The sequence below is a fragment of the Macrotis lagotis genome, chromosome 5 (assembly GCF_037893015.1).
Source record: "Macrotis lagotis isolate mMagLag1 chromosome 5, bilby.v1.9.chrom.fasta, whole genome shotgun sequence".
Taxonomy (NCBI): domain Eukaryota; kingdom Metazoa; phylum Chordata; class Mammalia; order Peramelemorphia; family Peramelidae; genus Macrotis; species Macrotis lagotis.
In genome coordinates, this window is record NC_133662.1 from 75349069 (window position 1) to 75371441 (window position 22373).

A 22373-nucleotide genomic window follows, 5' to 3' on the forward strand; every position below is an offset into this window, starting at 1 on the left:
ATGAACTTCCCTATTACAAAAACACCATGATTCTCCGAGATGCTCAGGCTTGCAACCTGTCGTCTCAGATTTATCAATTTTATTCCACTTATCCAATCTGTGACCAAATTCTGTAATTTCTATGTTACACATCTCTTGTGTATATTTTCTTTTTTCTACTCATACAACCAATTTAGTTCAGGCCCTAATCACTTCTATTGGATTAATGCAATAGCTTTCTAATTGGTCTCTCTGCCTCCAGTCTTTTCCAATTCCAATCCAACTTCCAATAGGTTTTACCATGTCACCTCCCTGCTCAAGGATTTCCAGAAGCTATTACCTCAAGCACCAAATATACAGTCTTTTGGCAAATCTTTTCACCATTTCTCTTTCTACTTTACACCCCATCCACTCTATATTTCAGCACAACTGTCCTACTGGCCAAGTCCCTTGAACACAACATTCCACCTATATTTTTGCACTAGCTATCCCTGGGCCTGGAATGCCCCTTATCTCTGCTTTTTTTTGACTTCCTTCAAACCTCAGCTCAACCAACTTAAGAAGGCCTATCTAAGTTTCTCTATTGCTAATATCTTCTTCCCCTCACTCAAATTGCCTTGTTTTTTATTCTGATTATCTGGTGCATTCAACATTAAAACTGAAAGTTCTTTGAGAGGGATTTTTTTTGTTTTGCCTTTTTTCATACCCCCAAAGATTAACACAATACCCCACATATAGTAAAAATTAAATAGATGCCATTGACTTTAATTTGTTGTTTGGAAATAGCCATCTTATATTGCTATTGATAGAGGCTGACATGATTTCAAATTTTCTGTCAAATATTGGGAGAAAATAGAATCATTCATGCAAGTTACAGAAAATAATGGCTTTTTTACATTATTCTGTTTTGGCATAATTGTTTTAGGTAGCTGGAATCATACCATCAAATCCACAGGAATTTTGGAATTCTAGTCTAAATAATCCAATCTCCTTTTTTGAAATCATTTAACACAATATTATTGTAATCTGTCTATTATTAGGCATAGTTTCTAGTATGTAAATTAAGTAGAGATTGCCAATGACCTCAGATTTTCCAACTTTCCACTGATAGTATTAGTAATTCTATTTTATCAAAACTAGACTTAGAGATGGCTATTTTTATTATTGTTTCCATATTGGTAAGCAATGCATTGTTGTTTGACGACCGACATAAAATCCTTGCCTCCTATTTTGGATTAGAATCCATTATGGTACATAATGAAAATATTCATGTCTTCAATGCATTTCATATATAATTACTGTTTGCTTGCTTTGATAGTCAGTACCAGATGCATCAAGGTATTTCTAAAAGCCATGGTATTGGTATGATTTTTTTCCAATGTTGGTTGCCTTCTTGTGGTAACAGAGTATGAAGGAACACCTGTCAAGATGATTATCATGATTTCAAGTAGGACCAGTCTGTTTCTTTGATAACCAGAAGATGAATTACAATGACAGGGATCCTAAACCAATCAATTAGAATCATCAAAATCTAATTCACAATCATTTCATGGTTCCTGGGTTCCTGTCAAGACTTTCAGAATTTAGAGTTCACAAAGACCCAATCAATTGGTCGATCTATCTATCTATCTATCTATCTATCTTTGTCACAGCTTCTTCCTCATCATGACATGGACTTGGGATTGAACTAATTCCACAGACATCAGACCCTATAAATAAGATTTTTCTATTTACTATAAATCTGAATTCTAAGTTATGACTAGATGGTGAAAAAGGTCTATTATAATGTTAAAATTATGTAAAGCTGTTATTATGGAAGACTGGGCTATCATGTCATAAATATACCATTTTATTCATTAAATGAAATAGAATACTTCACACTTTGTAAAGTGTAAAGCTCAAATTTTGCCATCAAAAATATCAAAAAAAATAATTTCAAAAATTTAGATTTCTAAACTTTAAGAATTTAAAAACTTTCATAAACAAGAGAACATTTTAGCATTTATAATTTAAAAATATAATTTAATAATAATATAATTTAAAATACTAATATTTTCTGAAAAATTAAGTCCTATCTTTATGTCTCATAGATCTACTTCAATCCCAACTCCCATACAAATTAAACCTTTTAAATGACATTATATTAGGAAACTCAATAATTTTTTAAAATGCAATTCAATATGAGTTGAGTTTTATACTCTATATTTTTTAAATTTCATTAAGTGTATCAGTAGAATGCTTTATTACTTTGTTTCTTAAGTATGAACAAAATCCTAAATTGATTTCATTTTCTGTTACATTTTCCCTTGGTAAAAGAAACAGTTTCATATGGTTGTCTACCTTTGTCTTAGATAACAAATATCTGAAGACAATATGTTATTGTTTTTATGATAAATTTTGTTTCCCTACCTACCTCCTTCCCACAACCCCAAAAGAGTGGTCTGGCACATATCAACTTATTCCTGAAAGAAAATAGAATGACTGCTTCAAATAGCATCTTACAGCACTGGAATAACCAGTATGCATCCTTGATATAATATGAAAAGCATTAAATAGGCCAGGGATTTTTTTATCAATATAATTAACACTAAGGAAAGTAATACTGTATGGCAGATAATGTCTTAGACAGTAAGTTAAAATAAGTGAAGTCGCTTTCAGTCCTAAGACTCTAAATATACAGCTATCAAAACCGAGGTACTCCTGACTCCAGGGCTGGTGCTTTATCCACTGCGCCACCTAGCCGCCCCTTAGGCCTTTATTCTTAAAAAGGAAAGTTACCAAAAATTGATCTTGGATTTTCTCTATCAATACAATTTAAATTAAAGTAACTAAAGATTTAAATTTTTTTTAACAAAATAAAAAAAACACAGAACAAAATCCATTTTTGTTCAACTCAAAGTTTTGAAGAAATAAAATGCAAAAAGATTTTGTAAAATTTTATGAAAGAAGTCTGAGAAGAGTATCAAAAGTAGGTTATGAAATCCTGAGATAAATAGGACATCAACATAAGCATGTAAGTTTCTTTCTAAGAGTATATAAATCTCTCAGACCTACAGATCAGACTGATTCTATACTGATGATATAAAACCCTTTGATAACTTTGTCAAACTTGTTTCTGTAAAATCTAACCAAAAAACCCTGTAAAACTTTTGAGATTTTAGAGACTAAGAATATGACTGGGGCAATTCCTTTCTAGGAGATGGTTCTTAAAATTTATACCCAATCTCAAGAGGGTAAAAAGAATAACCCATTCTAAATCTGTATCATCTATGCTGAGACTGAAAAGCAACACTGAAAAAGATAACAAATTAGAAAACAAATAGAAAGTTGACATTTAGATGTTCTAAAAATATTAAGTTCCACTTTATGAGTATTTTTGCATACACAGTAATAACTGAATGCAAAGTAAACACTCAATATAGTACTTACCCATCACTTAAGTCCCCAGGTAAGCACAAACATAGAAAAATGAAACAGTTAACTACTCAAGTGTGTTAATTTTAATTAGGAATGAGAAGATTAATGTAAGGTCAAAAATAGTCTAGACTCACAGTTCATGGGAAGAAGGATTTTTGAAAGTTATAAACTGAGTTAAAATGGAAGGGGGGTAATCATTTACTCTATCCAAAGGGTAATTCTTAAACAAAATAATTATATTATGAACTTTCCTTACATAAAGATATATAGCCTTTTGTACAGTAAAAAATGTCAGGCACTAGCTTCCATTAGTAAATTATACCTTTAATGATATAATCATAACACATGTGGACATATTATAAAAATGTCAGGAAAATGCAGAATTTTTTTCTCAGGATAAAATTTTGAGGTCTAGGGCAGAGGATAGAAATTTTTTTTTTAAATGTTGTATTATGGCCCAGCTAAAATCTCTCAACAGACCACAGTTAAACTATTACTTGAAAATTATTAGACTGGGTCATCTCTAGTTGGCCTGATTCATTTCTGGCCACTGGAGACAGATGACTCTGGAGGAGAAAGTATGGCTGGTGACTTAGCACAGCACCCCCTCACTCAAATCTAATTCATGTGCTTGTCACTTCCCTGATGTCATGGTCTTCTTCAAAAACGAAGGACAAAAACACATCATTAGATGTATCCACTGGATTTTTCTGTTCTCAACCTAGCATGTTTGTTTAATTGATGGCGCTTATAATCATCAAACACTGATCATATAATTACTGTATGCAACACAGATGTGTATGTAACATGCATATGGGACACAAAGAATAACATAAGGCATAAAAATTTCAGCTCTTTTGACACAAAACACCTAATAAACAAAGCAGAAATATTAGGGATTTTAGAGCAGGGAGAAAAAAATCCTAATTCAGATAATCAGTAATGACTTCAGATTAAGTGTTAGGACTTGAGCTGGATTTTGATAAGTAAAGATGGTGAAAAGGGGAATTCTAAGGAAAAAGAATGCTTTCTTTAAGCCAAGGAAACAGCAAAATTTAAGGCCAGCTAAGTACAAGAGTTTGATTGCTGTAGAGGGATCAGGATTGTCAAAATAAACTGTGGGAAATAAACTAGAGATGTGGGGGTGGGGTCAGAGCCTTACATTTTGGCTAAGAAGTATAGGCAAAAGGATATAGAAAATTTTTGAGTAGGGGTCTGGCACAATATAAATATGGCTTTAGAAAGACAAATTCATCAGCTTTGTGAAGAACAGACTGAATGGAGTAACCAGAGACAGAGACCAATTAGAAACCTGTTTCTATATTTACTATGGAACTAGTAGCCAATTAAAATAGTATTTTCAGAATCTAGTTAAGGTGACAAATTGCATTTGTATTCACTTGTCTTCCCTAAAATTCAGTTAAGGTTCAAGGAAGGAGGGGAAGGGCGAGGAGCCTGCTGTTCAAGAATCCCTATAGAGGAAAATAAAATAAAAGAAAATAAACTTTTAGGTAGAAAACTGTCAACAAAAACTTTTGGGTAATTAATTTAGAATTGGTAAGAAAGAAAGTATAACTACCAACATAGAAAGTCACATTCTGTAAGTCAATTCAAAAAGAACAAATCAGTAAACTCCCTGATGAGACCATATGATTGCTACTAATGCCAACATTCTGTTACCTGGAATGAAAAATTTTGAAAACTCTCCTAATAATAGCAATTGGGGTAGAAGGATGTCATTTATAAATGACATTATAGTTTTATTATTTTTTCAAGCTAGAAAAGATCCCCCCACAACATATACACACATACACACTTTAGAATATACAACTAAAGCATACTTGTTTCCAGTTTTCTTTCCTTCTAATGTATTTAGATGCTGTTCAAGTGTCTCCATAAGACTGCTGGGAGCCTATAATGAAAAAGTAAAAATGAATATCTACATTCTTTTCCCTTAGTCTGCCAAAGTTTAAAACCTTGGAACCAGATTATAACCATGGCCTAGCAAAGCATAGTAGGGCTTTATTGAATGTGTAAGATTCTCTCAGATAAGATCCTCATATTGATTTGATTTGATATTGCAATAATTAAACCCCACTAGATAGGTCCAAGACAGATCTACAATATACCTAATTTGACACTATAGTAAACAGTGTTATTGTAAGGTATTTTGTTCAGTCATTTCTCAGTCCTATCTAAATCCCCTTTGGGGTTTTCTTGGCAAAGATAATGAAATTTTTGTCATTTCCTTCTCCAGCTCAAACTGAGGCACACAAGATTAAGTGACTTATCCAGGTTCATACAGCTAGCAAGTATTGGGGCCAGATTTGAACTCAGTAAGATGAGTTTTCCTGGCTCCAGGCCTAACATTTTATCCACTGTGCTACTTAATAGACCTTTGTGAGGGTCTAGCATATGACATAATAAATGGCAAAAAAAGGTGAATGCTTATACTCGGAAAAATTTATCAACTAAAGTTCAACAAAACCATTCTTATAATAAGAATATGAGAATAGTTAAGTGATTCCAAGATAGAAACACATTTCCAAAGCAAATTTATAAAAATATAATAAAATCTCACTACTGTATGTTTGAGAGAAAACATTAAGGATGGGGGGAAATAGGGAAAGAAAGAATCATGTTAAAATAAGCACAATTTTTTAAATGGTTAGGTTAATAAGCACTGAAATTTTCTTTTATTAAGATGTAATTAAATTTAAACAACAAAATAACTTTATTCTATATATCTAACAATACCAGAAGATAATTAAAATTCACAACTCAAATAAATTTGGATGCTATCCTTTTCTTAAGAAACCCCCAGAAACATTTGAGGCCAGAGCTGTACAACCTTACTTTTAAAATTTTTTATTAAAATAATAGAAAATATATTTTGATTTGCCATTTTAGTGAGAGCTCTATGGTAATTCGGTTTTGTTTACTGAAGCATTTAGTAAACCCACAGGGGGCCACACGCAAACCACAGGCCACATTTTGGACAGTCCTGTTCCAAGTAATAGAAATGTGCAAAAGTTTGCCTTATATGGAATAAAAGGTTCATATAAATATGAATTATATATATTATTAAAATTTTTATAACTTTAGAAATTTAGATTTTTTAAAATTTTAGAAATTCTAACATTATTGGCATCAAATCCTAAAGTTTCACAGACGTTTTCAAGACTGTTAAATGACCTATTCATAACTAAAAGTGAAACTATATTTATAAATCAGTTTTTCTTTAGATAGGAAAATTATTTTTAGATGACTTCAAAGAAACAACTATTTTTAAAATTATTTAACTGTCAAAATAGAAAAATTAGTAAGAAAATACCACATAAACTACATTTTACAAAAATGGTACACTAAATTAATTTAAGCTCAAGAAGAAAAAATAGAGTTTTCATAGTTTTGGAATTTCATGCTTATATCATATTAGCATTTATATAGCACTTATTATAAATCAAACACTGTGTTCAGTGCTCTACAATGACCTTATGTGAGCATATTTAGCCAGAAATAAGAAAAGTTTCAAATAATAAACTCAATAAAATTATAGCTACATCTCTAAGTCATTAACAGAAAAGAGAATGCTTTGGAGTCCAGTACCATAATCTCCAAGCACAGGTCTCTTGTCAATGGAGAGGCAAAGTATTGGAGTGACTCACCTGGACAATTCTATTTCACAATTTACTTTAAATTTGAAATTGTGCATTTTTATTCCAAAAGCAAGTTACACTACCAGGTAATAATAAAAGTTACTATTTATATGTCACTTTAAGTCTTTAACTTCAAGGTTTGTGAAGCATTTAAAACATTTTATTTGATCCTTATCAAAGCACCTGTGAGGAAGGTCTATAATTATCTCCATTTTGCAGATATGGAAACTGAGTCTGAGAGGTTAATGATTTCCCTAGGGTCATATACCTAGTAAAAGAAATATAACAAATTTTGTCAAACCTAGTAAAATGAAGAAGTCATAAATCCATCAGTATACTATTTTTTTGACTTATATAATGTTAAGATCCTTGAAGGCAAGGAGTTATTTTTTCATTTCTATTTTGTTTATCCCCAGCATTTTACAGATAAGTGCTTGATACTTATTGGATTTAAAAAGTTTATTCAATGCACCAGTTTGGTTTTAATCACATCAACTCACTTAAAAAGAAATTTTAGGACTTATTTTTTTAAAAAATGAGAAATCTTTCCACAAATATAAGTGTTTCTTTTAGTCACAATTTGCCCATAATATATTATAACTTGATATAATGTCAAGGGAATGAATATAATATATTGCTCTTTACTTATCAGAGAATCAACTCATCAAAACTAAAATTTTGATTTTAATTATTAAGATAAATCTTAAATTACTTTTCTAATTAAAAAATTAAACAGTAGTATAATGAAGCAGAAAGTGGGTGGGAAGCATATAATATGAACTTGAATAAAAGGTTGATTTTTGATTTTGTGCTGAAAATGTCAAAATATTTATTTTGGGAGGGCATAAATTCATTTAAAATATTCTTTAAAATAAACTGAAAATCAGATTTGGTCATTTTCAATTGTCTTATTTATTTCAATTTTACTCTGTATTGTAAATTCTGATGTAAAATAATTATATATATATCAGATTTCACAGTATATATAGAAACAGCTAAAAGACAGTCCAACTCTTTAATAATATGTCAGTCCAACTCTTTATTACCCCAGGAAGGAGTTTTCTGGGCACATTTATGTGGTTTATCATTTCCATTTCTCATTCATTTTACAAATGAGGCAAACAAGGTTAAGTGATTTACCTAGGCGCACAAAGCTAGTTAGTGTTGGGGCCAGTTTTGAACTCAAGAAGTTTGTTTAGGTTCCTGATTCTAAGCCCTACGCTCTACCTATTGCACTACCTAGTTGCCTACATGAATCAGGAAATAATTGGACCAATTTAGATGTTAAAGATAAAATTCATTTATTCTTCTCCTGTGTTTTTGAGAGGCAACTGGGGATAAAGTGATTTGCCCAGGATGATAAAGCTAGTAAGCATCTGAGGCTGGATTTGAACTCAGGTCCTCCTGATTTTGGGCCGGTACTCTATCTACTGCACTACCTGCTGTTCCCAATTCCTTTCTTGTAATATTAATTAAATTTCTAATTTTTTTAAAAAAGACTAAATGAAAAACTTTTTTGAGTTCAGAAATTACATATGTATTAGTATATAAAAAAATATACTTGAGATAAATGTAAAGCAATGGAATTTGAAACCATGTAGCTCTGTTTTGAAGAAAACAAGGGATTTCAAGAAGCTGAGTGAACAGAGTGCTGCTCTAACATGGAAGACAGTCAATAATCCGAAGATACTGATCTTTAAGGAATAGCAAGAAAAGCAGTTTTCCCTGACCATAAAGTGTGGTAAAGGGAACCATGTATGGCAATATAATAGGGTTGGAACCAGGTAAAAACCACAGAGGAAATTCTATTTTGTCTAGGATGTAATAAGGAGAAACTGAACTGAGTGACATGATCAGCTTTCACTTAAAGTGCTTTAATGATTTTGTGAAAGATGGTTTAGACCATAGCAGAACTTGAATGAATATTATGTGCCTACTACATACCAAGCAATTAAATTAAAGAGTTCATTGCAAGAGGTGATGAAGGCCTAAACTCGGGTGGTGACCGTGGGAGAAGAGAGCAAGGAAGAGTTGTTCTAGACATGTGGAAGGATAAATGGATAAAAATAAGATTTGGCAACTATATGGCTATATAATATGAGGGAAAGTAAGGACTCAAGAATAATGCTCAGATTGAGAATCTGGGGGACTGGATGGTGAAGAACCTGGTAGAAATTTGGAAGTTCAGAAGAAGTGCTGGTATGGGAGAAAAGATGATGAGCTATTTTGGAAAGGTTGAGTTTGAAATGCCTACAGAACATTCAATTTGAAATATCTTATAGTTACAACTAGCTCCAGTAAAAGAAAGTCAAGTTAAAAACAACTTTTCAATAACACATGTGGTTTATTAGAGGGTATAACTACTAGAAGAATTTCTATCTGATCATCTGATCATGTCAATACAGCTTATACAAAAGTAAATCAGGTCAACATTTTAAGAAAAAAATACCTAAAAACTTAACTATCTCAACCCTTTTATGCCAACAATTCCATTTAGGAACAAAATAGAAATAAGTACATCCTTTTCAGTGGAAAAAGAGGAAGAACTTTAATTTTTTTTCTTAAAAAATAATTCATGGATTATGTCTCAAATCTCTAGTAAGAAACATACTCAAATGTCTCTCCTATTGTTAAAGGAAGCAGGAGAATATATATTAATGCAAGAATATCTGGCAGAATACTGAGTTACTCAAGGAAAAACAGTATCAAATTTAGTGGACACTAGTGAATTAAAATATGAATCCAAAGAACAAAAGATTAGTTTTTGAGGAAAAAGAAGATAGTAATATTATTGTATCAGAGTGATCAATTCACCCATATCAGTCTTTAAAATGAGAACTTTTATTACTAGATTTTCAGAACAGTCAGAAAAGTCTAAGAAGTTTTTCAATAGGTGAAGATCATAAATTTAGAACCTGTGTCCCCAAAAGCAAATTAATGCCTTCCCAATAATCCATCTGGTGAAAAATAGAAGTAATTCTAAGAAATTTGATAAATAAGTTAAAAGCAAGAAGAATTGACTTACAGATTATTCAGATTAATTTGAAATTTTTAAGTTTTTTCCCCTTGTTCAATTCTTTAAAAAAAAAGTAAACAATGTAGTGTATTAAACTATCAGTTCTATCAGTTCTGCTATCAATATAATTTTCAATCTTCACCTTCTCATACCTAAAACTTGTATATCTCTTTAAAGATATAAGTAAGAAATTTCATATATATAGCTACATTTATAGGTAGTTATAATGAAAGTTTAATGAAATAAAAGGTTTCAGACCACCAGATTCAATTTCTATGAAGGTACCCATAGAATCACTTTTCCATTCCTGGGATCAACAGAAACTTCAACTTTTTTCTTTCTTAGGCTTCAAAAATATATTTTTCACCTCCAAGTCAAGGGAAATCCCTACTGACTTCACATTCAATCCTCTTTCTCCAACAGAGATTCCTCACCCTCACTTTCTAGGAAAAAATATCAAATAAAAAGAGGAAAAAATTATCACAGATACTTGGATATATGTCATCTATACCAAGTTTTCAGAATTAGATTCTACTCTAAACTTCTAAATCAGATCAGATGCTCCACTCCATTAAGAAAAAAATAACGATTTCTGGGTCATTTGTGAATTCTGGTTGACCTAAGGGTTTCAAATATGCATATGGACTACCTCAGATTTTAGTGTAGTCTAGTTTCTTTGATGTTAATCCAATTATTACAGTGAATCCAAAATTCTAACTCAAGAGAATTCATCTAGTCTTCTTGGGTTCTCTAAACCAGGGCTGGATAGGGGTACATGCTGAAGTATAATAAAGGCTCATTTCAGACATTACCATTAGGACCAAGTAACCTTTTAAAAACTGCAATATGAATAAATCTTAAATTTTTAAATTCTAAAATCAGGTAATAATTATTTATTGAATGTCCAACAAAGAAAGTAGTGCACCAAATAATTGGCTTGTGTTTTAAAGGACACCTTCCCTATATATTTTAAATTAAATAGAGCTCGGGGAGTTAGGATATAAGATTCACAATTAACATTTTAAATTCAAAGTACACTTGGGTATATATAAAAAAGAAACAGCAAGAACAGAAAGTGAAATGCAACATTGGTCCTAATCTGTTTATAGCAAAAATTTTTGTATAAAATGATATGCTATTTAAGTTCTTTCTGGTTCCTCTTCCCATATGTGTGTGTATATACATACATACATACATACATACATATATGAATCTATTATATGATTATGAGAATACATGAGATAAAACATACATGTGTAAATTTTTAATGTGTTTGGAAAAAAGTTGTTACACTTAATATTAGGATGTACCTACAATCTCATCAATCTGAATGTTCCCTCTAGTGATTTCACCTCTGCAACATCTCTCAAATATGTCCCCTTCCCCCTCTGGTACCATTCTGGTATAGGCACCCATCATCTCTTGCCTTGATTACTGCAATAGCCTACTGGGGAGTCTGCCTACCTCAAGTCTCTCTACACATTCAAATCTTTCCTCCATTCAACATATAAATAATTAAAGTGATTTTCCTATTGTACAAGTCCAATCATATTACCTCTTTTTTCCTATTCAATAAACTCATGATCACCTCCAAGATCAAATATATATAATTCTCTCTATGGGCATTCAAATCCCTTCATACTCTAACCCCTCCTACTTTCTAAATCTTCTTAAATCTTACACCATGTCTCATTCTCTTCAATCCAATGACACTATCCTCCTGGCTACCCAAAGAAGCAAGTCCTTTTTTCAGCTCCAACCATTTCCTCTCTGGCTGACCCCTATGCCTGAAATGCTCTCCCTCCTCATCACTACTTACTGGCTTCCTTTAAATTCTTTCTAAAATCCTATCTTCTTTAGGAAAGATTTTCAAACCTTCTTAATCCTAGTGTCTCCCTCTCCTAATTATTGGCTCCTTATACTGTATTTTGCTTATCTGTTCATATTTGTTTGCCAAGCTCCTTAAGGGGAGGAACTGTTTTGCCTGTGGGGTGTGTGCGTGTGCATGTGTATGCGTGCTTATCCCTAGCTCATCAATGTCTGGGCACATAGACACTTAAAAATGTCTACTAAATCAAGACTGCTACTCCTGCACAAATACACACACACACACACACACACACACACACACACACACACACACACAAATCTATCTATATAATGTATGTGCATGTATATGTGTATATGCATATGAATACACTTATCAATCGAATTTATAGATTGTCCATCCACTTGATTATTACAATTTGGACAATAGGCATTCTTCGTTCACTTGGTGTTTCTTATGTGGATAATATAGTCAAACTCTCAAAAAGTCATAACTCTCAGGAGGTGATTCTTTAGTCATCTGGGGCTTGGTACATCTGGCACACTGTTATTCACAAATAGGAGTACCTGAAAGACCTCACTATGCACAAAGAACACTTCTCTAACTTGGGTCTTTAACAACAGTTAAATCTTTGACAATAACATATCTCCCTATTTTATGTTCTACCTGACACCTACGATCAGAGGGTCACCAAACAGGTATTTTTTGTTTATCTTTGAAGAAATCTTAAATGATTTTGATGTATGGATGAGGCATAATATTTAAAGATACCCCTTAATGTAATATTTTGCCTTCCAAAACAATATTTATTCTCAAATCTAAAATAAAATTTTAGGCAAATTAAAATTGTTATTAGTGCTAATGGCAAATGAAACCCAAACAAGTCAATATATTTTTTTGTCAAAAGCATAAATTAATGTCAGTTTCTAAAAACAAGAATTCTAAAACAAGAAATAGATTTTAGGTCATTTCCAAATTTTAAAATTATACTACATCTAAATGATTGCAGACGAACATTTTATATTTTTGCATAAAGATCCCTAGGTAAATTTTCCCCTTCAATATATCAAGCATTCTTTTATTATTTTATAGCCAAGCTTATTAGCTAACTGCTAATAAAAACAGAAGAGCTGCTTGGTTAAAATCATTATGTTCTCTGTTGAGATTATTTTGTAAATAAACACAACTTGAGAAAATGGGTCTAATATTTAATTAGACTTTAGCTTCTCAAAGGTTTTGCCAGCAGAGCATAAGCTGTAGCAGGTCCTTCCAAACTATAAACATTTTTAAGTACAGGTCTAATAATGGACTGTACCAGGGCTGTGCTGGAGCCAGTTCAAACTCATTAATGAGATACAGTGTGAAATATTCAGGGTAAGCATTTTACAGCTTAGAAATCAGCAAAAGCTACAAATCATACATTGTTCTATTGATTGTCTAAACTTAAATGAGAATATTTAGACTTTATAATATTATTATAACTATATAAATATAATGCACATAATAATTATATCATATTGTAATATGGAATTATATAATAAAGATTCTATTTAATTTTGTTTCAGGGAAAAGCTTAGAAATTTTGAAATTTCCTGAAAACCACTCACTCTTCTTCTCTTGTTTAATTCTGGTGTCCCAACTTACAATTCATTTATGCATCTTGTTCCAGGTATACATGTGTCTGTCTGTCTGTCTGTCTCTCTCTATATATATTACACACACACACACATATATATGTAACTAGATACATGTAAAATAATAAAGATAATAAATATATTAATATTTAATTATTATAGTGTTAACAAAAACTACTGATATTCAAACTCAATAATGGAAAAACTAATAATGCAGATTAAATTTAATTTCTATACAAAACTGATAAAATTTAATTTTTAAGTCACATTTTTCAATTATATAACCATCTTATTTAGTTATAAGCTTCCAAAACACTATCTTACTTTAGCATAGAATATTTCATACTAAATTTAGCTGTCATCAACTGGAATATAATAATCTGTAAGAGGTCATTTATTTTAAATAATATGCAAAATTTTTTAAATTTTAGGTCTAATTTATGAAACTAAATTTTTAACTTGCTTTAAATAGTGCTTAAGGTTATTTTTTCAAGCTGTTCTACCTTGCATTTTAAAGTAATGTTTAAGGATATCAAATAAAGCAGAGGGCTAAGATGTCAGATAACAAAAATATTCTATTTTTATGATATAAAATTACACATTAATATATTTTCACATTATAAACAAATGCACATTATGTAATATTATTAAAATATAAGATTGGATGAATTTCCATCTGCTACAATGTCTTCTTGGTTTAAAATAGAATATTTTTCTGTCCCAATATAAAATGAAAAAGTTTCTCTTAGATGATTTTCGTAAGTGTTTCTTAAGAATTCTGTTTAGTTCCTAGTATGAGCAAAAGAATGGTTGCTAGGATTTAAACAGAACAAATGGAGCATTAATTGAATTTAAACTTCAGGAGTTCTGCATATAATAAATTGCCATGTTTGACATATATCTTCTGAGAATATTTTATTAGAATTAATGAATTTGATTCTGTCTAGGAAAGTTGTAGTGCTGTACTCCAGACACATAAATGTTGAAAAAGCACCACCATATTATCTGAATCCCATTTATTTGCACATTAAAAAACAAACAAAAAGCAACAAAATTAAAAACCAGTAGCACCCAGGCAAGTCTTTTAGCTGTCATAGTAATACCACAAGTTATACAATGGCTATAAAAACATTATTAACACTAAAATTCTTAGTGGTTATAGGGAAAACAGGAAGCGATGTGGTAGACTTATGACAACAGCAATATTTTTCCTAGCCTTAATTATAGTTTACCTGTCAAAATGAAAAGTGAGAACAACAGGAGTACAAGCAAGAAAAATAATCTTATTTTTACATATATGTCATATGGAGAAGCATTTTTGTTAAGAGCATTTTATAGAAGTATTCCTACTTAACAGCTTTGTTTGGTTTATGTTTTGGCAACCAAAACTGACATATAAATCAGTAAGAAAATTTAGTGGTAACTATAGAAGGAAAAAAGCATATTAAAAAGTCATCCTTAAATTATAACCTACAAATTTGGATCAATGGACAACACGGAAACAAAGTAAAGACTGACAAATTGCTCTTTAGGGGGGTGGGGGGGCATTAAGATTGGGGGAAAATTGTAAAACTCAAAATAAATAGAATTAAAAAAATTATACCTACAAATATAATCACAAGAGTAGTAAAAATAAAGTGAGTTTGAATCATCCTAACACAGTGGACTAGAAAATGTATTTGTTAGTCTCTGTCAGAATGGTGTACCCTCTCTCTCTCTCTAAATGTGCCCTGGAAAATAAATGTATAAAATGACAATAAATGAAATTTGATTTTTAATAACTTAGTTATTATTAGTGGCATGCACCAATTTGGCCTTAGAATAATGTCATCTTTATTTTTGTCTTTTCCTCTAAGGATTGCTTACCTGTGTAAGATCTGGAATATCACCTTTATCAATGCCAACTTGCTGTGAATAAAAAATAAGTGATTTAGTGGAAAATTTTATTCATTCTTTCATAACTTAAATTGCATCCCAAAACAATAAAAAACCTATAGGACCATTGTTTTAAATATTACAAGATAGACTGATTTCATTTGGATCACATTCACTTTCTTGCAAATAATAAGATACAAAAAATATTCTGTTTCTATATCTGGATGTACATCATATATACTTTTTACTACATCTCAAGCAAGATGTTATAGAATTTTATTTAATAACACAAACTTTGAAGACTTTCTGATTGGTCAGTCAGTAATAATCACGACTACCACAAGTAGCATAACAAAATAATAATGAAACTGACAAGATTTTGACAAGAGCTTTACAGTTTCTATGTGTCTCACAGCAGTTCTGTGAGAGCAGTACTATTACTATCTGCCTTTTAGAGAAGAGGAAACTGAAGCTCAAAATGGGAGCATGATGTGCTAGAATTGGAGTCAGGAAGACCTGTTTTCAAAACTTCCCTCTTGTGCTTACTACGTGACCCTGAATATATCACTTAACCTCTCTGAGTGGGCTGAACTAGAGGGCCTCAAAGGTCCGTTCCAACTCTAGGCTTACGTTTTTGTGATCTATCATCCCTAGTTAAGTGATTTGCCCCAGGTCAAAGAGCAATAAACTCTGAGGAAGGATTTAGAACTTTGGTCTTCCTGATGAGTCCAATATGATATCTATGCTATTAAGATTTTAATTGTCTTGACTGGTAAAGGGAATTCACATTGAAGAGATTTCTTCTTCTAATGAAGATAAAAAGCACTTTCTCAGCAACTAAGAGATCTTAGGGTGACCTGGGACTACTATTTGATTGAGACGTTAGGTGACTTGTCTGGGATAACCCAGTCACCTCATGTCAGAAGCGGGATTTGTATCAAGGTTAACTCCAAGGTGGCCTTTTTAGTTTAATTATAATTATGAATAATTAATTCTCCAAAGGGCCGAGTTATTGGTATCCTACTCAAAAAAGTTTCTTTAAATGGTTCTACTAGTTGAAGCTAGTGAAGTAAAAAAGGACACTAAATTTGGTGTCAGTTTCACTGCTGACTGGTTCTGTTATCTTTGTCATCAAATTTCTCTGAACTTTGGTTTTATTAACTGTAAAGTGAGTGCAACACCTAACAAATACAGGTTTGTTCTAGGTATAGAAAATATAGGAGCATGAAGTTCTTTCCAATCACTGTGTATGTGAGTTATCAGAGCATTATAGAGTGCAGTCACACTGTGTAAGCTGCCTTGGAAATGAAATTATAAATCATGCTATTTCCTTGAAAATACATTTGTTAATATATTTTTTCTGGATATATTGATATATCTTTTTTTTTTAGGTGTTTTTTTTGTAAGGCAATGGGGTTAAGTGGCTTGCCCAAGGTCACACGGCTAGGTAATTATTAAGTGTCTGAGGCCAGATATGAACTCAGGTACTCCTGACTCCAGGGCTGGTGCTCTATCCGCTAGGCAACTGAGCCACCCCTTATTGATATATTTCTTAACAAAGGCTGGAAGGGATCTAAGCAACCTTTTGATAGGTCAGTAAGTTAATAACTATATAATAACTCATATTTTAAAAAGTATATTCTTTAAAAGTTGTATCTAAAAACTGGAACTGTCCCACATTAACTAATTTACTAGTTTTGGGTTGTAGAGGAACTTTTTGAACTAAATATTTACCTCCTCCTTAACTCTCCCACATCCTAAGAATCTAGACTCTTCCCTTGAAGGTTCTATATGAAATATCCTAAATTTCAAATAAATCTGTTATTGAAAAGTATCACAGAATTTTAGTCCCACCTCTTCCTAAATCATGACTCCTGTCCAGAAGACTCCTGAAAAGTGGCCATATAATTAGCACTTCAAGACCTCCAATAATAGGCAATTCATGACTCTATGAGACAATCAATTCCACTTTTAAAGGAATGTAACTGTTAAGACATTTCTTCTTTATAATGAGCTGAAATTAATCTCCATGTAATTTATATCATTATTTTGCCTAATAGGGACAATATAAGTTTTGCTCTATGGTGCTTTCTTCCAACAGATAACCTAACAAATTTTAGTCATCTTCCATCTAAGTGTTTTTTTTCATATTAAACATATCTAATTTCTTTAATCAATCCTTATATAATATGATTTCCAAGATATATTCCTATTGTAATTGACTTCCCTCAGTATATGCAGTAATTTGTTAATGTACCTCCTAAAAATGTGGCAAATAAAATTTAGCACAGTATTTAAGGATATGCTCTTCCCTAGGTTAAAATGCAGCAGCACTCTTGTATCTATGACTATGCTCTCTAAGACTGCATTACATTTTGGTTATATCATATTGATGAATTGCACTGATTAAATATCTTCTTTTTTTAAATTAAAATTTATTTTTCCTGATTATTGTAAACATAATAAATTTCTATTAAATATTTACAATATAAATATTTACAAAATTTACAATATAAATATATTTACAACATTAATTTTTGAAATATTTTGAATTCTACTATGCCCAAAGGGCTATAAAACTGTTCATGCTCTTTGATCCAGCAATACCATTACTAGGCCTGTATCCTGAAGAGATCATAAAAAAAGGGTAAAAGATCCATATGAATAACTACTACATGTCCTTCAGTATTGAAGAGAATAATATCAACCAAGCAATTAATAGATGTCATGAGTTGTATAATTATGTTTATTATAGTGAGAGGTATGCTAAAGAAGGCATTCTATTCACTTGCCTTTACCAGAATCATTCCACTCTGTGGCCTGATTAATAGGAAATGGGAATATTGGTGATGGTCTGGCTGTTATAGGAGTCTCCTGGTCTTAAACTAGTTTTGCTTCTGCCGGTATCAGTGAGGCACCACAGTGCACCATCAATGCCAAGAAAGTACCAGCATGTAACATCTGGTGATAGAATGCAGTGACCCAATAAATCCTAACCTGTCTCTCAATGGACCACTCATCAGTTCAGTGGTTCCTCTCAAACCTTCACCTTTGAGCTACTCGTCATTAGCATGTAATATTTATGTAATATCTGGCAACAGAATGCAACTACCAGATTCATCCTAAATTGACTCTGGATGGACTACTCATCAGTTTGGCTTCTCCTCACAGACCTTCCTGGGTTTCTCCTCCTCCCATATCAGTGAGGAAACATGGTGCACCACCAAGGCCTGGTAAGCACAAGCAAGTAATATTTGTTGACAGAATGTGAAAACTTTGTACGTCCTAACCTATCACTTCATGGATCAATTGTCAGTTTGGTCTTTCCTTGTGAGTTCACATATACAAAAAATATTCATAGAAGCTCTTTTTGTAGTGGCAAAGAATTGGAAATTGAGGGGATGTCCATCAATTTGGGGAATGGCTAAACAAATTATGGTATACAAATGTGAAGGAGTACTATGGTTCTGTAAGAAATTATGAACAGGTGGACTTCAGAAAAGCTGTAAAGACTTGCTTGAACAGATGCTGAGTGCAGTAAACAGAACCAGAACACAACATACATTTTAACCATAATATCAAGTGATGATCAACTATGATGGACTGAGCTTTTCTCAACAGTATAATTACCAAACATAATTCTAAAGGACATGTAATGGAAAATACCATCCACATATAGAGAAGAAATTTTTGGAGTCTGAATGCAAAACAAAAACATACTACTTTCAATTTTTTCCCTTTCATAGTTTTTTTCCCTTTTTTGTACTGATTTTTCTTTCACATGGAAGCATGTTTAATACAGTTGTACATGCATAACCTGTATCAGATTACTTGCTGTGAGAGGGAGAGGAGATGGAAGGGATCTTCTCTCCACGCAGAAAAATAAATAGCAAATCCTTTCTTTGCATGTAATTGAAAAAACAAATAAATTATTTAAAAAAAACAGATTGAGTTCCACATTTTTCTGCTTCCCTTACTTCTCTCCCCTTCCCCATCCATTTCAGCAAGAAATCTGATCTAGAACATATATGTAAAATCATGTTTAACACAATTTCCATATTTTTCATGTTATGAAATGAAAGGGAAGTAAACCATAAGAAAGAAAAAACATAAAACCAATTTTTTAAAAGTAAAAGTAGTATGCTTTGATCTGCATTCAGACTCCATAATTTTTTCTCTGGATATGGATGTATTTCCATCACACATCTTTTAGAATTGTCTTTGTTCACTGTATTACTGAAAAGAGCTATGTCTGTCTAGTCTTTTAACAGCACAATGGTGCTGTTAATGTTCTGCTCACTTCACTCAGAATTCTAGATCAAAGGTTATGGATAGTTTTATACCCTTTGGACCCCTAAATATCTTGCTACATACTTAAATTCAATTCAAGACTTTGTATTTATCAAATATTATTTTTTTAGCACACTGTTAAGCCCATTGATAATTTTATATCCCAAATCTCCCAACCAAGTTTTAGTGACCTTTCAACTTTGTGTCATCCCCAAATTATTCATAAAATCTTGTCATTAGCAGTACATATTAATCTTTTATTATCCATCACTTATTAAATAACTATCATAAATACTCAACTTAAAAATGATGCTCTGAAGTCAAGGTTAAAAAATACATATACTTCTAAAACACCATCTTGTAATCATGTGTATTCCTATGCATACGTGTTAATCCAAAAAGACTCAGAATGATCTGTTACATTTATACAGTGAGTATAACTAGTACTATATATGTACGTGTGTGTAATGTATATATATATATATATACATATATATATCAAATATTAACATAGACTAGTATAAAGATTTTCAAAATGAAAATATATATTACCTATGGAAATAAGAAAAAAGAAAACCATCATGTAATCAAGCAAGCAAAACTATTACTTAGGAAAAAAGCTTAAGGATAATGGATACTTATTTTTAAAAAGATAGGAAACCATCTACCTTTTAAAGTATCTTTCACTCCACTATTATACTTGAGTAAATAGAAAAGTGAAGAGAGCTCCATTTTGTAAATAGATTATTTCCCTATAGATTTAGAACTTAAGACTGACAAACTACCTCATACTAAGACATTACAAGGAAGTACATGTAAACAATATGGAATGATCTGGTCAGAGAAGAAATGAGCTGCTTCTAAAAGTAAGGAGACTCATAATTGTGGTAAATATTAAAAATAGCCATCTAGGTAATTTTGTCAAAAATGCTATAGAGAAGGTATAGCTTCTGCTTTGGGTGGAAAACTGGATAAGATGACCAAAATTCTTTGTAATCTAAGATTTTGTGATTTTATTATTTTTTTGTTTTTTTTTAAGTTACACAATGTGTTCTGCACCTTCATATATAAAATTCAACATTACTTACCTCAGCAACTTTAAGAAATTCTGAGACTCGTGTCATTCTTGTTAGAAATCGTTTGTAAATTTCTAGGGCATCTTTGCATTGACCCTTCTTCATCTCAAAAAATTTTTCTAGAAATGATAGATAAAATAATTAGCAATATGGAAAATAAAAGTAATATAAATTAATTCCACTTTACAATTGTGACAACTAAAGTTAAACTAGATGGTAATATTAGCACAAAATATATTTAGATGGTCTTTTCTCTCTAAGGTTAACAAGACATTATTCTTATTGGGTTCAACTAAAGTTTTATATTCATCTTTGTTACCAGCCTCTCACTTAACCACATTCAATAAATTCCAATTTTCTAAGCAAAGGTCAACATTAAGAAAACTACTGAGGTAACAACTGATTAATTTTTAAGATTACAATTATATGAATAGATGCAGAAAAACTTTTGAGAGAAAAATCATGTTAAAAATGTTTTAAAATCATTTGCTTCCTAAAAATGCCCCAAAGAATCTTTCTTTAACACAATCAAAAGCATTTCACTAATACCAATATTGAATCTTTACTTGTAATAGAGAAATGAAGGAACAACAGAAGAAATTTGCCCTCTATTTATATTTGACAGAGCATAAGAATGCTACTGATAACAGTGTGAAATGAAAAAGTATACTATAGAAATATACAGGCTAAGAAATATAAAAGTCAAAATTATCTCTATCTAGAGCTAGTAAAAATACTAACAATAGCAGCTGCATTTATATATTACTTTAAGGTGTACAAAATATAAAAGAAGTGGATTTGGCATTATCATCACAACAAAAATGTAAAATGGGTGCTATTGTCATTTTACAGATGAGGAAACTGAGACAAAAATGGTTAAATGACTTGTCCAAGGTCTTATATTTACTAAGTATATGAAACCATATCTGAACTTAGGTCTTACTGACTCCAAGAAGAGATCTCAGAAAACCCTAAAGAACAGTAACAAAAAGTTACTGAAACAATTAAAAACTTTAATAAAAAAATACTGAAGGACACAAAGTAAACCTACAAACCTTCAGTGTTTCTGTATATTTCAAACAAAATACTGAAGAACAAATTAAAGGAAATTTTTTTTTACTGAAAATATTAACATTTTTAAATATCTAGGGGCTATTAATCAAAATCCCCAGGACACAAAAACCTAAGTACAATGCTCATTCTTTAAGAAGTGACTAAACAAATTGCAGTACATGATTTCAATGAAATATTATTTATAAAGAGAAATGAGAAATGTGAAAACTTCAGGGAAGGTAAAAGAATGAGTTAACTGATGAGGTGAAGTAAGCAGAAGCTGAAAAACTATAGCTCTATCTTTATCTGTACATGTATGGTGTGTGTGTGTGTGTGTGTGTGTGTGTGTGTGTGTGTGTGCGCGCACGCGCGCATGTGTGTGTGTGTGTGTGTGTGTGTACTATAATAAAACAAACAATAACAAAGGAAAGGAGGAAATTTTAATATCAGGCTATTATGATTAAGCTTGGTTCTAGAAAAAGAACTGAGAAAATTCTTCTTTACCAGGTAGGGAGTTAGAGGTATTAGTGCATATACAAATTAAAG

The 22373-nt window shown here is 31.4% G+C and overlaps 1 protein-coding gene across 3 annotated transcripts in view; it reads right to left on the bottom strand.

Annotated features, from left to right (window-relative positions):
• SNAP91 (synaptosome associated protein 91) overlaps positions 1-22373 on the bottom strand; it is a 226747-nt gene that overhangs the window by 61408 nt on the left and 142966 nt on the right. For all 3 annotated transcript variants that reach the window (XM_074187088.1, XM_074187089.1, XM_074187090.1), the window contains exons 11-13: positions 20787-20893; positions 15400-15441; positions 5238-5308 (exon numbers count right to left, since the gene is read on the bottom strand). In XM_074187088.1, coding sequence (XP_074043189.1) covers positions 5238-5308; positions 15400-15441; positions 20787-20893 — 220 coding nt within the window. The remainder of the gene's footprint in view (positions 1-5237; positions 5309-15399; positions 15442-20786; positions 20894-22373) is intronic.